This window comes from Phyllostomus discolor, chromosome X, assembly GCF_004126475.2.
Source record: "Phyllostomus discolor isolate MPI-MPIP mPhyDis1 chromosome X, mPhyDis1.pri.v3, whole genome shotgun sequence".
Taxonomy (NCBI): Eukaryota; Metazoa; Chordata; class Mammalia; order Chiroptera; family Phyllostomidae; genus Phyllostomus; species Phyllostomus discolor.
The window spans coordinates 54046598-54061334 of record NC_050198.1 but is presented as its reverse complement, the minus strand read 5'-3'; the positions used below and the strand labels follow the sequence as shown (position 1 = coordinate 54061334).

Below are 14737 nucleotides of genomic sequence, written 5' to 3'. Positions count from 1 at the left end.
TTTTGTCTCAACCAGTCAACAGTGTGATAGTGGCAGATGATTTTCTAACCTTTAGCACTATCCACACGTATACTACTCAGCTCTACTGTAAGAGAGAATCCAATTTCTTCCATTTATTGTCCATTTGTTATCAGTATGGCCTCATAAATTACTTTTAATTATTTATAATTTTTAAACTATCGTTACTTATTTTGATGCTCAAATTGCCTTAGATTTGGGAACCCCTTCAAGCTGGATCCTGTGTCTTTCTGACATACATGCCTCTCTCCCCCTTTTTTCTATTTTCTTACATTTTAGCATAATATTATGTTCCAGGTTTGCCCTTTTTTCATTTATACTAATAGCTTTATTGTCTCACACTTATTCTTCCTTTAGGTTCATTCTACATTTATTTTCAACTCTTCTTCATATAGTTTTCTTAGCCCTCAAATCCAGTTAATTAATAGGCTCTACTATATTTTTTGCCAAGTCTTTCAGTTGTTATCATTTCTGCACATGTGATTCTAATCCAAGTACTTATTATCTCAGAGATACACTAAAAAGTAGCATCTTTGCTAATGATAACAAAATAATAGCTATCATTTATTAAGCACACACCATACGCCAGTCAGTTTTCTAAGTACTTAATATAAACTGTCTCATTTAATCCTTAAAACAACCTCATAGAGTAGATATTATTTTCTGTATAAGTGAGAAAACTATGAATCAAAGAGGTTAAACAGTCAACTCAAGGTTACACAAGCTAATAAGAAGCAAAATTGGGATTTAAATCCTGGAAGTTTGACTCTAGAGCCAGTGCTATAAATCACCATGCAACACCACCTATATCCTCATTCTCCCCCTCACCAATTTTTTTCTCTAAAATTAATTATTTTATTTATTCAGGGTAATCCTGGCTGGCCAGGTCTCAATGGAATAAAAGGAGATCCTGGTCTCCCTGGTGTTCCAGGATTTCCAGGTATTTGAAGGGATGTTTTGATGTTCCCCCTTTTCATTAAACATTTTCTGACTTGGCTCAGCAAAGGCTATGGTCCTGGTGCTTTACCATGTAATGGTATGTACCTCTTTTGCAGGCATGAAAGGACCCAGTGGACTACCTGGTTCAACTGGCCCTGAGGGAGATCCAGGATTTATTGGGCCTCCAGGTAAGACTTACTCTTAAAGTGAGTTATACCTGATACTTAAAATGCATTGAAGAATTTGAAAGTTTACATTCCTTCTTTCTACCAAGATTTCAGAATCTTAGCCCCCAACAACTGAGGGGAAATAGATAGGACTCTCCCTCTATTTACTAATCTCTCAAACTCTGTATTTTATTAATATAATATTGAGAGCAGACCTTTTATATTTAAGATAGCTGCAGGACCAACAAAAATGCTTCACTTAGATTTTCTTATTGCCTACTATATGAACTTTCCTGTATTCAATTGAACAGACCACAAGAAGTCACACAGGTATGTTTAAATATGAAAATAGGTTTTTTGTTTTGTTTTATTTTTTTTTTTTTTGCTGACCCCATTAGTTCAGTGGATTCTTTGACAAACGAAACAAACAAAAACTGCAAATGATGTAAGAATTAGAATGAACTTGTCAGGAAATAGAATTGTCTTCTCCTGACACCAATGTTCACAGATTTGAAATGAATTATTCTTTCTAGTAATCAGTCATTCTTCAAATCTTAAAAATAGGGATAATATGTCTAATTTTTCCATTGACCCTAAGAAAATTTTATTTTTTTCAGTCTTCTGGGTAGATAATGATATCTTTCCCAAACAGATTTCTGTTGAACATGACAACAGTCCCATACATGTAATTTGTTTCTCTCATACCAGTTCTTATTCTAGCCTTAGGTCACTTTGGCTTCCATTCCTTCTAAACTTTGTCTTCCCTACCTTTAAATTTGTGTGTTTTGACTTTTAGGTCCCCCTGGATTACCTGGTCTTTCAGGTCAGAGTATCGTAATCAAAGGAGATGCTGGTCCACCAGGGGTCCCAGGCCAGCCTGGATTTAAAGGTCTACCAGGACTACCAGGACCTCATGGATTACCAGGTACCTTTGCAGATCTTCTTTTTAAGCCTTATGCATTTGAGAACATTTCCCTAATTCTCCTTTCACTTGTCAGAGTTTGTCTCTGACAATAGGAATACCAACAACTGATAGAATACTAGACCACCACAGGTTTCATTTCCTTTTGTTTTGAGGGGTTTTTTTGAAATTTCAATTTATCAGGGAGAAAACTGTACTTGAACAATGATTGAAATTTAAAATTTTTTCAATTTATCATGTCCTAACTTCTTTTAGTCCCAGTTCAATTTCTTGTAGCTCCTTTGGGTATTCTAATTTGAATAATTAGGTTAATATTTTATAAAACACTGTAGTGAAATTAATTTGCATTTAAGGTCTGCTGCTTTCTCTATCCCAACTACCATAAGGATAGAAGGATAATTTGATGGGCCATTAGTTCTCCACTGTGAGACCTCATTATTTTAGAACTAAACCCTGTGTAGTTGGCCACTTGACTCCATGCTTGCAGTCAACTTTGATTCTAAAAAATCTAGAAACAAATTTTAGTCTTTCTCTCTTAACAAGTGATTGAGTGGCAGTCTTTCCATAAATAAAAGGTACCAGACAGTAACAACCTTATTTATGGTGGGATAGGTAACAAAAGTTGCATCTTGTACTCCAATCTTGTTTTGAAGCCAAAGAGAATACAACTATCATAGTATGGGAATCTCCACAGAGGCAAATGTGTTGTTTAAAACTAACACCAAATCCTTGTCTACTTCCTTTGTCCTGAGTTTGAGCTGTTCCTTCATGTATCTTGATTAAAGACAAAACCAGATTATGAGTTCATTGACTTCAAGGACTTTAAGTCTGCTAGATCTGTTTGGTGTTGAATTATTTTCCTTACATTTGTAAACCTTCTTTTTTCCCCTGTAGGTCCAATTGGCCCTCCAGGAGATCCTGGACGCAATGGACTCCCTGGCTTAAGTGGTGCAGGAGGGTATAAAGGAGACCCAGGTCTGCCAGGCCAGCCAGGTCTGACAACTATAACACTGCTTGCTGATACTATTCTTTAAGTCTTGGAAATGTCTGGAAAACATGGTCTCCAATTGTAGCTGTGAGAGCACCTCTTGAGAGAGTGTAGCTAGTTGGTGAATCTGTTGCTGGGGAATAGATACAAGGATATTTGCCAGTATAAGAGAAGCATAGAAAAAATTGTATTTATATGTTTAGAGCACCGGAAAACCCAGCTGTTTCTCAAAATGGGGATGTGCCAGGTACTTGCTGTATTTGTCTGTTCTGATAAGTTTTAATGTGTATCCTGTAACTATCTTGAAACTATTGTGAATCCTCCACATTTGAAAATATGGCAATAGAGTACAATTTCCATTATTAAATGCAGTAAATACAGTTGCAAAGTTTAAGCAATCTCCTTGGTTTTGAGAGTCATAGTGCCTTCTTATACTAAGATGACAAATTGATATGCATATATTTGAGGTCACTCATTAATAGGTGCTCCTGATAATATTGTATTGGTATCTACTAGATTTCCAATCTACTCAACCTACTTCCAAAAATAATTTGATTCAGTTTTGTAATAAAAATATGCTAAAGGTAGCTAAAATAGAAATAAAATATTATAAACCCAATATTTTTAATATTTGGCAAAGATCTAACAGCTTTTTATAATAAACATACCCTACAGAAATTCCTTACCTATTAAAGGGCAACAATGAAATGCCAATTATTTTTATACTTAATAGCTAACCATTGATAGCTTTTCCCATAAGTTCAGAAATAGACAATGATGTCTGCAATTATCACTTCTATTCAACATTGTACTGGAGGTTCTAGCCAGGGCAATTAAGAAAGGAAAGGGGGAAAGAGACATGCAAACTTGAAAAGGAGTAAAATTATTTGTATTTACAGAAGACATAATCTCACATATAGCATTCCCTAAAGAATCCACACAAAAAATTATTAGAGCCAATAGATCAGTTGAGCAAGATTGCAGGATACAAGAGATTGTGTGTGTATGTGTGTGCATATTTATATACAATTGTGTTTCTGCACATTAACAATGAACACTGCAAGCATGAAATTAAGAGACAAATTACATGTATAATAACATAACAACAAAATACTTGGGAATACATTTAATAATGTCCATCAACTGATAGATGGATAAAGAATATGTGTTATATTTGTATGGTGGAATATTATTGAGCCATGAAAAGAAGGAAGTAAAGATAAACACTACACTATGTTCAAACTGTTGAAACATTAAGCTAAATGTAAAACACTAATCACAAAAGGACCTATATTGTGTTTCAGTGTGAAATATTCCAAAAAAGCAAATCTATGGAGAAAGCATAATAGTGGTTGTCTGCATCTAGGTCTAGAATTGGGAGCAGGAGTGAAATGTATTAATAATATGTGTTAGCAACTCTAGATAATAAAAATATAACTCTAAATAAGATAAACATAAAGAGTTTGTACTGGCAAAAATATTGTGGCAACAAGGCAGAATGATGATATTTATGGCCTTCCTAGAACCAACATCCTGCCATTTCATTAACTGTATTTCTGGGGAGGAAACAGCTTAGTGTCATCTTCATCACAGAGAATTGCTATGAAGTTTCTCCAAAATCAAAATCTATACACACACTGGCCAAAACCCTGTATATAAAGAGAATTTTAAAAGGAGCTCAAATCAAGAGGCTAAGTGGAGAAAGGGAACCTCAAAGTAGACATTTTTGAAAGGCTACTTTAGAGTGCCCTGCCTATTCTCTAAACAAACAGGTATGCCTGAGAATAATTCCCAAGACAGATCCAAAGGAAAATGTTTTTTATCACCGAAGCTGGCAGACTAATGACAACCACACTCTTCCTTTCTTGTACAGGAACAAAACAGCAAGCGGAAATTTTGTCATGGAGTTTGGACTCCTTTAGTACAGCAAGAGACTATATAACACACAGACTCCCTAAATAAACATCACTGCTTCCCATTTAATATTCCATTTACCTGATAATTTATTTAGTGCCTCATGTCATCAACCAATTCCAGGATTGTATATGTATAGTGTGTGTGTATATATATATATCTTTGAGGCAGGAACCATCTTTTATTTATTTCCAAACAAATGATATTTGACAGTGCTTTATAGAAAATATAAATATTGACTAAATTAACTAATCAAATGAGATCATAACATTTTGTCAACAAACATAATGGTGGATCAGAGCTTACTTAATCTTACATACTGATGATTCCATGGAAATAGGTACCCGTGGTTTGGATGGTCCCCCTGGGCCACATGGATTTCAAGGTCCCCCAGGACCCCCTGGAACTTCTTCTATTGCTCATGGATTCCTCATCACACGTCACAGCCAGACAACAGATGCACCACAGTGCCCACAGGGAACTGTCCAAATTTATGAAGGCTTTTCTCTCTTATATGTACAAGGAAATAAACAAGCTCACGGTCAAGACTTGGGTGAGATAATTGGCATCTTATTTCTTACTTCGTATTTTGTTTTTGTTTTGAAAATCCTATTGTATTTATAGAGTAGCCTTGGCCAAAGTACATATCTCTATTGCTTTGGGGCTTCCAAACTGAAGACTATGTCAAGGGCAGCTGAATATATTCACTGAGTTTAAAATAAATACTATCTAACTTTAAATCCAAAACATTAATTAGCCTACTGTGAGGTGCAATTCTTGTTTTTAATCTTTATTGTATTTTCTCCACAATTCTTGGCCTAAAGTAAGTCATTTTGGAAAGGGCCAAATTTGTTTTTGTTAGCTTAGTTATTAAGGAAACAGGTTACCTGGGTTCTCTACAGTATAGCAGCTGCTTGAGTGAGCAGTGTTTATAACTAATGGGAGATAGTGTTCTCTTCTCTGGCACTGGTCTTCATCAAATGAAAAGATAGGGTCTAAAGAGAATCTTGCTTTCTAGATCAAAGACAGTAAGGTTATTGCTTAATTATCCCAGTTTATAGTCTCTAAAATAAGTGTCTTAACTGTATACAGTATTATCAGACTAATTTGAAGCTATATAAAATACAATGTTAACATAAAATAGACTTCATTTAATGTGGTCCCATGCATCTTCTCAGTACTAGGGTGTACAGTTTAGAATGGAATGCAGCTTGACTTGATGACTCTTAAGATCTCTTTCAATCCCCAAGATTTTGTTGTGCAGAATTTTCACTTTAGATTTTGGTGGCCTATTGTTTGACCTGGGGCTGCCTATTTTGGGGATCACTATCTTCTTTGCCTCCAAGATATTTTGGGTTCCCAGTTTCTGGAGTCTCTGTCGTAAGAGGCCTGCTGAGGTCTCTATCTGTATCTTTCTATAAAAATAGTTCTGTAGCAACAGAGACCTCCAGGGGTCTGCTTTGCTTATTTTGTTCCCAGGGCATATGGCCACACCTGCCTGGCAGTTCTGACCAACCAGAGAAAACACATCTATTTACATGAAAGACAATAGGCACAGGTCATTTTTTGAGGCCAAAACAAAATGGGGATTTAGCCATCTTTCTTCTCCCTCTTCTCTTCTCCTTTTTATCTTTCCTCTGCTACTTTTCCTTTCCTCTTTTGAATTCTTTATGCAACATCTTCTTTTTCTGATTTTATAATCAACAAATTTTCACTGTGAAAGTAGTCTCATATTTTAGATAATTCTCTGTATTATTTTTATAAAATTATTTTCCTTTTAGTCCATTCTCTCCTCATCATCACAATCTAACTTATACCCATAACCAATCTTATATACTTTAAATTTTTTAACTTAGCAAGTCAGTGGGAACCATTAGAAGTGTTTGAGTACCATGAAATTCAAAATGTAAGAGAAATGCAAAGAGAAAATGGGATCTGCTATCTATCTACTATATCACTATAACTTGTCAAAATACATGCATTTGGTCAAACAAGGGCTATCATCATGTGCATTCAGACTTTGAGGCTACAAACTGGCCCTGACTTGGAAGGACTTCAGACATAGGAAAGCCCAGAAAGGGCTCAAGATCCCAAGGGTGATCCTGATTGCAGAGTCTCTGCTAGAGCTCACACAAATATCAAATTGGAAATATCTTGATGGCTAAGCAAACAATAGAGATAGTTACAGCTTTGATGTTAAAGAAACAATCACTTGGTAAAAAAATACATCATATTGGATTATTAAAAGGATTTTTCCAGCTCTGTCTCTAATAAGGCAGTAATGTTAGTTGTATTTTAAAATTACTTTATAATTATAAAGCACTATCATATTTATTTGTAACTTAATCATCACAACTATGATCAAGAAAGATGTAGGACAGGTATTTTTTTCCCATTTTATACACAAATAAACTAGCTAAGAGGCTAAGTGACTTACTCAAAGCCACACACTCGGAAACTCTTGGAGATAAGAATTGAATATAACATCTATCAATTCTAAATCCATTTGTTTTTCTTTTTTCTTTTAAAATTATATTTTATTGATTATGCTACTACAGCGTAATCAAAATTGTCCCAGTTTTTTCCCCTTTACCCCAGTCTACCCAGCAATCTCACTCCCTCAGGCAATCTCCCCACCATTGTTCATGTCCATAGGTCATGCGTATAAGTTCTTTGGCTACTGCCTTTCCTATACTGTTCTTTACATCCCCATGGCTATTCTGTAACTACCTATTTGTACTTCTTAATTCCCTCACCTCTTACCCATTCCCCCACACACCCCTCCCATCTGGCAGCCAACAAAATGTTCTCATATCCATGATTCTGTCTCTGTTCTTCTTGTTTAAATTTTGTTTCTAGATTCAGTTGTTGATAGGTATATGTTTATTGCCATTTTATTGTTCAACGTTTCGATCTACTTCTTCTTAAGTAACTTCCTTTAACATTTCTTATAATAATGGTTAGGTGATGATGAACTCCTTCAGTTTGTTTGTTTGTTTGTTTGTTTGTTTGTTTGTTTTGTCTGGGAAGCTCTTTATCTGCCCTTTGATTCTAAGTGATAGCTTTACTTGGTAGAGCAATCTTGGCTATAGGTCCCTGCTTTTAATAACTTTGAATATTTCTTCCCAATCCCTTCTGGTCTGCAAAGTCCCTTTCAGAAATCAGCTGACAGTCTAATGGGAACTCCCTTGTATATAACTAACTTCTTTTCCCTTGCTGGTTTTAAGATTCTCTCTTTGTGTTTAACCTTTGACATTTAAAAAAATTATTTATTTTTAGACCTAGAGGAAAGGAAGGAGAAAGAGGTAGAGAAACATCCATGTGTGGTTGCTTCTCGCACACCCCCTACTGGGGACTTGGCCTGCAATCCAGGCATGTGACCTGGCTGGGAATCGAACCAGCCACTCTTTGTTTCACAGGCTAGCACTCAATCCACTAAGCCAACCAGCCAAGGCAACCTTTGACATTTTAATTATGATGTGTCTTAGAGTGGGCCTGTTTGCATCCTTCATCCCTGGGATTTTCTGTGCTGCCTGGACTTGCACATCTATTTTCTTCACCAAATTAGGAAAGTTTTCTTTCACTATTTTCTCAAATAGATTTCCAATTTCTTGCTCTTTCTTGTCTTTTTCTGGCACTCCTATTGTGTGAATGGTGGACCTCTTCAAGTTTTCCCACAGGCTGCTTACACTATCTTCATATTTTAGATTCTTTTTGCTTCTTATTGTTCTGACTGGTTGTTTTTCAGTTCCTTGTGTTCCAAATCATTGATTTGATTCTCAGCTTCATTCACTCTACTATTGTATCCCTGTAAACTCTTCTTTATTTCAGCTAGTTTATCCTTCATTCCTGGCTGGGTCTTTTATATGGTGTTGAAGTCCTCACTAAGTTCCTTGAACATCTTTATAACCATTGTTTTGGTCTCTGCATCTGTTAGATTGCTTATCTCCATTTTGTTTAATTCTTTTCCTAGAGTTTTGTCTGTGCATTGGCTGTTTAAGAGAACTTGCTTCGGAATCTAGCAGTTTCTGTCTTCCACAGCCTCAATCTGTGCTGGTTTTTAAAGTGAGAAATTATGGGACTTAGTTTCCTGGCACTGAAATACTGGGCTGAGGAGCTTGGTGTGGGGCTGGGACCCCCCAATCCCAAGATATCCCTCCTGATTTTTATCTGCCACACATGGGTGTGGGGCCAACCCATTCTGTGTTCCTGCCCCTCCAACCAGTGTCAATGTCATTTCTTCTTTAATTCCATAGTTGTAGGATTGCCATTTAGCTAGATTTCTGGCAGTTCTGAATGATGGTTTTCTATAGTTTAGTTACAATTTTGATGTGGTTGTGTGAGGAGGTGAACTGTGTTTACCTACGCCACCATCTTAGCTTTCCCCAACAAACCACTAATTTAAAAACAGTGTTAGGGAACACACGATGAGTTACTGCAGTAAATGTCTATGTAAATTTTAAGATATATCCTGATTTTAGAAATGTTAAAATTAAGTAAATGTGCATCTTATAATTGAAGAATTAAAGTACCGGAGTTGGCAAAAGTAGTTTTATAGTTGTTCATATGGAAAATAATGCAATAAATAATAAATGATGATACAAGAACAAATACTGTTTCATGTGTTCAAAACTATAAACCTATTTTTACCCACCCTTGTATATTTATTATCTAAGAAATGTGGGCAAGTTTTTTTGAAAAGTTGTTTGTTACTTTTTTAGAAGAAATTAAAGTGGCATCATGATGTAGTTATTCATCTTTTTTCTGCAATTCTTTCTAGGGACAGCTGGCAGCTGCCTTCATCATTTCAGTACCATGCCTTTCATGTTCTGCAACATCAACAATGTTTGTAACTTTGCTTCAAGAAATGACTATTCTTACTGGCTCTCCACTCCAGAGTCCATGCCAATGAACATGGAGCCCCTGAAGGGCCAGGGCATTCAGCCATTCATTAGTCGGTGAGACATTGGTATAACTTCGACTTGTTCCAATACCCAATTAGTTTAGCTAGTCAGAAATAAGTCCAGATCTAATAATCTGATCATACTTCTCCCAAGTTAGGTAGAATAAAAATGTGTTTATTTCAATTCAGTATTTAGTTTGATTCATTTTTATTGTAGATCCATTTTGAGCAGGCCTGTGATAGACATAATGTAATATACAAAGAGCTTATAGTCTAGTCTAGTCATTAGGCAAATATATATATAAATTAATTTAATATATATTAGGCTTGAGCTAAGTGCTACAAAAGATTTAATAAAAATGTTCTGAAAGCATAGATAAAGTGATATTTAATCTAACTGTAGAAATGTGGAATGACTATATGGAAGAAATGTGTATTGAACTGATTAGTCGTTGAAGGATGGAAAGGACTTGAGACATAGGCAGTTATAATGAGGAATGACATGTGAGACAGAGAACATAGGAATAGGTAGCAGATTGGTGTATTTATAATGTGGTTTGTAAAGGTTGCATCGGGAGAGGGAAGATTGGATAGTTAGCTTAAACCCAGATGGTAGCAGGCTTTCAGTGTCAGATTTTAGTTTGGATTTTATTTGGTCTGTGATAGAGATCCCTGAAGATTTTTTGACCTTCATTTTAGGGAAGAATGTAGAACCATTGGTGTGTAACGTGGATTATAGAGGGGATAGCCCTGAGGCAGAGAGATCAATTAGATTGAAGGTATTGCTAAAATCCTTGTAGGAGCAGATTAGAAGTCTCAGTTGGGGACAAGTGTCACTTCAATAGAATATGATAGGATTTAGCAGTTGATTAGCTATGGGAAGGAGGAAGTAAATGATAGCTGAAGTTTGGAGCATGAGTAACTAAAGGGAGAGTGGTACCATTAATAGAGACTTTCTAGAGTTTCTTCAGGTTAAAACCCTAGTGTAACTTGATCTCCTAGGCATATTAGATATTGCCATTTTCATTCTGATCATAACCTAATTTATCTAGGAATCCAGTATAAAGGATGACTCACTGGAAAGGCTAGTTTTTTTTTTTTTTCATTTGCCTTGAATATAAAGGTTAAATCTAGTCTAGCCTCTCTTAGTAGCAAATGAATCATGCCCTTTTAAAATACATTTACCCAGATCCTTTGGGAATTTACTTTTTGTGATTTTTGTCCATTCCAACTCTTGGGAGTAAAAGGTCCCCTAAAGGTATTCCCTGTATTATAGATAAATTTTGCCAGTGTGGTTCAGCATTTCAAAAGGTCTGCCCTTGTACTTTATTAAAGATTTGGTAGACTCTGCTGTATTTACAGTGTTACTGTTTTACTTGATTTTGTAGATTTAAGCCCCATCTCCAAGTGTCTGGGTATCTTCCCAGCATTCTGGGTATGTAGTGCATACCAAATGGTTAACAAATACCTTTGGACCAAAAATAATGGGTGAGAGATAAGAAAGTGGTGTTACTTGTCTTTTTTATAGTTTACCAGGCATTGTTCTTAACCACAGTTTCAGCATTACTAAATGTCTATCTTCCAGCTGGGCATTTGTCAGCAAGTAGTATGTGCAATACACTAAGCTAAACTCCTACAGCAATTATGGCACTGCCTATAGCAAGTATGAATTTAGGGAAGAGTGAAAAATGAAAATGCTAAAGCAGTGATTCTTTAGTTTCTTGAAAAAAGCTTACAGTTATTATTTATAATTTTGCTATGTATATTGGGAGACAGAGCTTATGCAAAAGCAATTCTCAAAGTGTAATTTCTCTTCCTTTCCTAGTATTTAAGACACTTTACTGGGCTTCTATACCAGGATGGCTTCCAAAAAAGGACTGCTATATCCCATATACTCACTTTGTAGATTGTGTTCCCTCTCCCTTTCCTTTACTAGATGTACAGTGTGTGAAGCTCCAGCTGTGGTGATTGCAGTTCACAGTCAGACCATCCAGATTCCCCATTGTCCTCAGGGATGGAATTCTCTCTGGATTGGTTATTCCTTCATGATGGTATGAAACACTCTTTCTTGTCTTTGTCATCATAGCTGACTGTCCATCATATCAGCATTTCTTCCCAATATGAAAAATCTCTGTCATTTTCATAGTAAGAAGCTTGATTTCAAATAGGTTCTGTCCAAGCACCATGTTCCCCTTCACACATTTTGAGAACATGTTTTTAGAATCTGCCTTGTTTGTTGTTTTTTTTTACTACCCTTAATGTGGATATTATTCCCTTACCTATGGCCCTAGTTACTTCACTGGATTTGAATTTTTGGCCAAGTTCAACACATATATTTGAGTATTCACTAAGGTATGCACATGGGTGTTGTGGCATATTTTCCTTTGTCTTTTCTAGCATACAAGTGCTGGGGCAGAGGGTTCAGGTCAAGCCCTGGCCTCCCCTGGTTCTTGCTTGGAAGAGTTTCGTTCTGTGCCCTTCATTGAATGCCATGGGCAGGGTACCTGCAACTACTATGCCAATTCCTACAGCTTTTGGCTGGCAACTGTAGATGTATCAGACATGTTCAGGTAAGGTACTTATGGCTTTAGTCTACTTTAGGTCTTTAGTTTCCTTCAGAGATGCTAGGGAAAAGAAAGACGATTCATGGATGGTTTATACTCAACAAATGTTAATAACTTAGTAGACTGTGTCCTTTATTCTTGTTCTCCTCATATACTTGTCTCAGATCAGAAAAACAAGCTTAGCTAATAGTTTTGAGGTGGCTTATTTGTAATTCTTCAATAGCAAAACAGGCAAAGCCATAAAAGGTTATGTGATCTGCCCAGTAATGTGTGAGTAGCCGTTCAGTTAGATTGAGGCCATCCCAGTAATTGAAACTATGGTCTGTGTTCCCTCCCTCAGTCCAATGAACTCTTTCCCAGGATGTTTTCAAGCCTCATCCAACATTTAAATTAGTGAGACCATGTATATAACACATGTACTTTTTTTGAATTGTTATTACTTAATAATTTTGTATGTATTATCTTTCTGCATATCTTATATATTATCATTTTTTCACCATCAGTTGCCCAGAGCGTCTTGATTCTAGGACTATTAGAAAAATATATAAAAGGGAGAGACAAACAGACAAAGATAATACTGGTGCAGAGAACTCTCATGATAGTACCTACCAATAATGGTTCTTAGACCACACTAGTCACTGTACTTGATCATATTGCTCAAAAGTTGACCATTCAGTCATCAGGAGAGCTTCTTAAATGCGAAAATAATGTTTGCATGTGAATTTGAATCAATCAATAATAGAATAGAAATACAAAAAGAGGCAAATGTGATTGTCTTGTTTCTTATTTCCCAGCAAACCTCAGTCAGAAACGCTGAAGACAGGAGACTTGATAACACGTATTAGCCGATGTCAAGTATGCATGAAGAGGACATAATATTTTGAAGAATTTCTTGTGTGCTTTTCAATGTGACATATATATATATATTTCCCAGAATGCAATGTTTCACTCTCCCTAACTTGACCACTGCAGCCACCAAAGGTGCTGCTGTATATGACCAAGAGCGCTTGCTGACTAGTAACCGTGAAGATTCAGACATACCTCAGCAGTGTGCCAGAACAAGGTCGCTATTATTTTTTTTTAAAGAAATGAGGAAATGAATTTACTTTTTTGGTACAGAATGACTTTCTCTAAGGATTATGACATGAAGATTATATATTTCACCCAGTAAATAAAACAGCACATTAAAATTCAATTAAGAATCACACTGAGTAAAATAAAAGACTGCAGTTTTGGGGAAGAATTATTTTTCATGGTGCTACTAATCCTACTATATCCTAGGTTTTTAATATAAAAGTGTCAAGCTTATTTTGATCTGTAAGTGAAGAATGTGTATGTTATGTAAACAGACTTTTAGTTCAAAATATTGAGTCATTTAGATGTGACTTTACATGAGTCACTCTTTACAAAAAATGTAGGAAATCCTTGAGTACAGAGAGCAGGATTGTATATCCATGTTTATCAAAGTGAGAGAATTTATAATGTGTCAAGTTACTACTGAGAGCACATTTATTTTGAGTTTTATCCCCTAAGTTCTTATTTGACTTTTTAAAATATAGGTAATTTTAGTCACTTTAATCATAATTTTAAATTTTTATTTTACATACCAAGTTATAATATCTACTGGAGCAATTTCTCCTTTGCTGTATTCTCCAAGATACTGAATACTACATGTCCCCCATTTTAATGTTTCTTACATCTTATTTTTGCTCATCCATGACTAGGCAAAGTTCTCCCAAACAATTTTGAGAAACAAAAATATACACAAAATGATCATTCTTTTTCTAATGCTTCCTAAGTAAGAATTATTCTTTTGTGGTCTCTACCCATACAAGAACTGAGAAAACAGTCTTGTCTCTTCAATTACAAAGCCAACTGATGTTTCTTACTCTTTTTCACTCTAAACATTTTATTATAGTCATAAAATACTGAATTTCCCTAGCTGTATTCTTCTGATTTAATGTTTTTTAATTCACCAATATCAATTTAATTAAAGATATCATATGTTTAAAGATGATTTGTTGTATATGTCTTCAGCCTATGTGTAAATATCTACTCATTTATAGATAGACTACATGACTGCATATCCATAAGTACTTGTTTCTAGGAGTTATATTTCATTTACATTAATATACATAAACACAGAGAAGTGACTTGAGTTTGCTAACTGACCTCCATTGGTCATACTTCACTTGCAGTAACTTTCCTTATTGAGCTCACTTTGGCAAAAATTTAAACTGGAACCACATGAACAAACATCAAGCCAGCTGGGCCAAGAAGTATGTGCTTATTTATCAGTTTCTAGAGGCAGAAAATGTTAAA

General features: G+C 35.5%; 1 protein-coding gene across 1 annotated transcript in view; it reads left to right on the top strand.

Annotated features, from left to right (window-relative positions):
- COL4A5 (collagen type IV alpha 5 chain) overlaps positions 1–14432 on the top strand; it is a 295836-nt gene extending 281404 nt beyond the window's left edge. The window contains exons 43-51 of the mRNA XM_036016745.1: positions 886–958; positions 1074–1145; positions 1921–2049; positions 2941–3039; positions 5289–5501; positions 9729–9906; positions 11788–11902; positions 12249–12421; positions 13210–14432. Coding sequence (XP_035872638.1) covers positions 886–958; positions 1074–1145; positions 1921–2049; positions 2941–3039; positions 5289–5501; positions 9729–9906; positions 11788–11902; positions 12249–12421; positions 13210–13291 — 1134 coding nt within the window. The 3' untranslated portion in view covers positions 13292–14432. The remainder of the gene's footprint in view (positions 1–885; positions 959–1073; positions 1146–1920; positions 2050–2940; positions 3040–5288; positions 5502–9728; positions 9907–11787; positions 11903–12248; positions 12422–13209) is intronic.
- Positions 14433–14737: the final 305 nt, after the last annotated feature.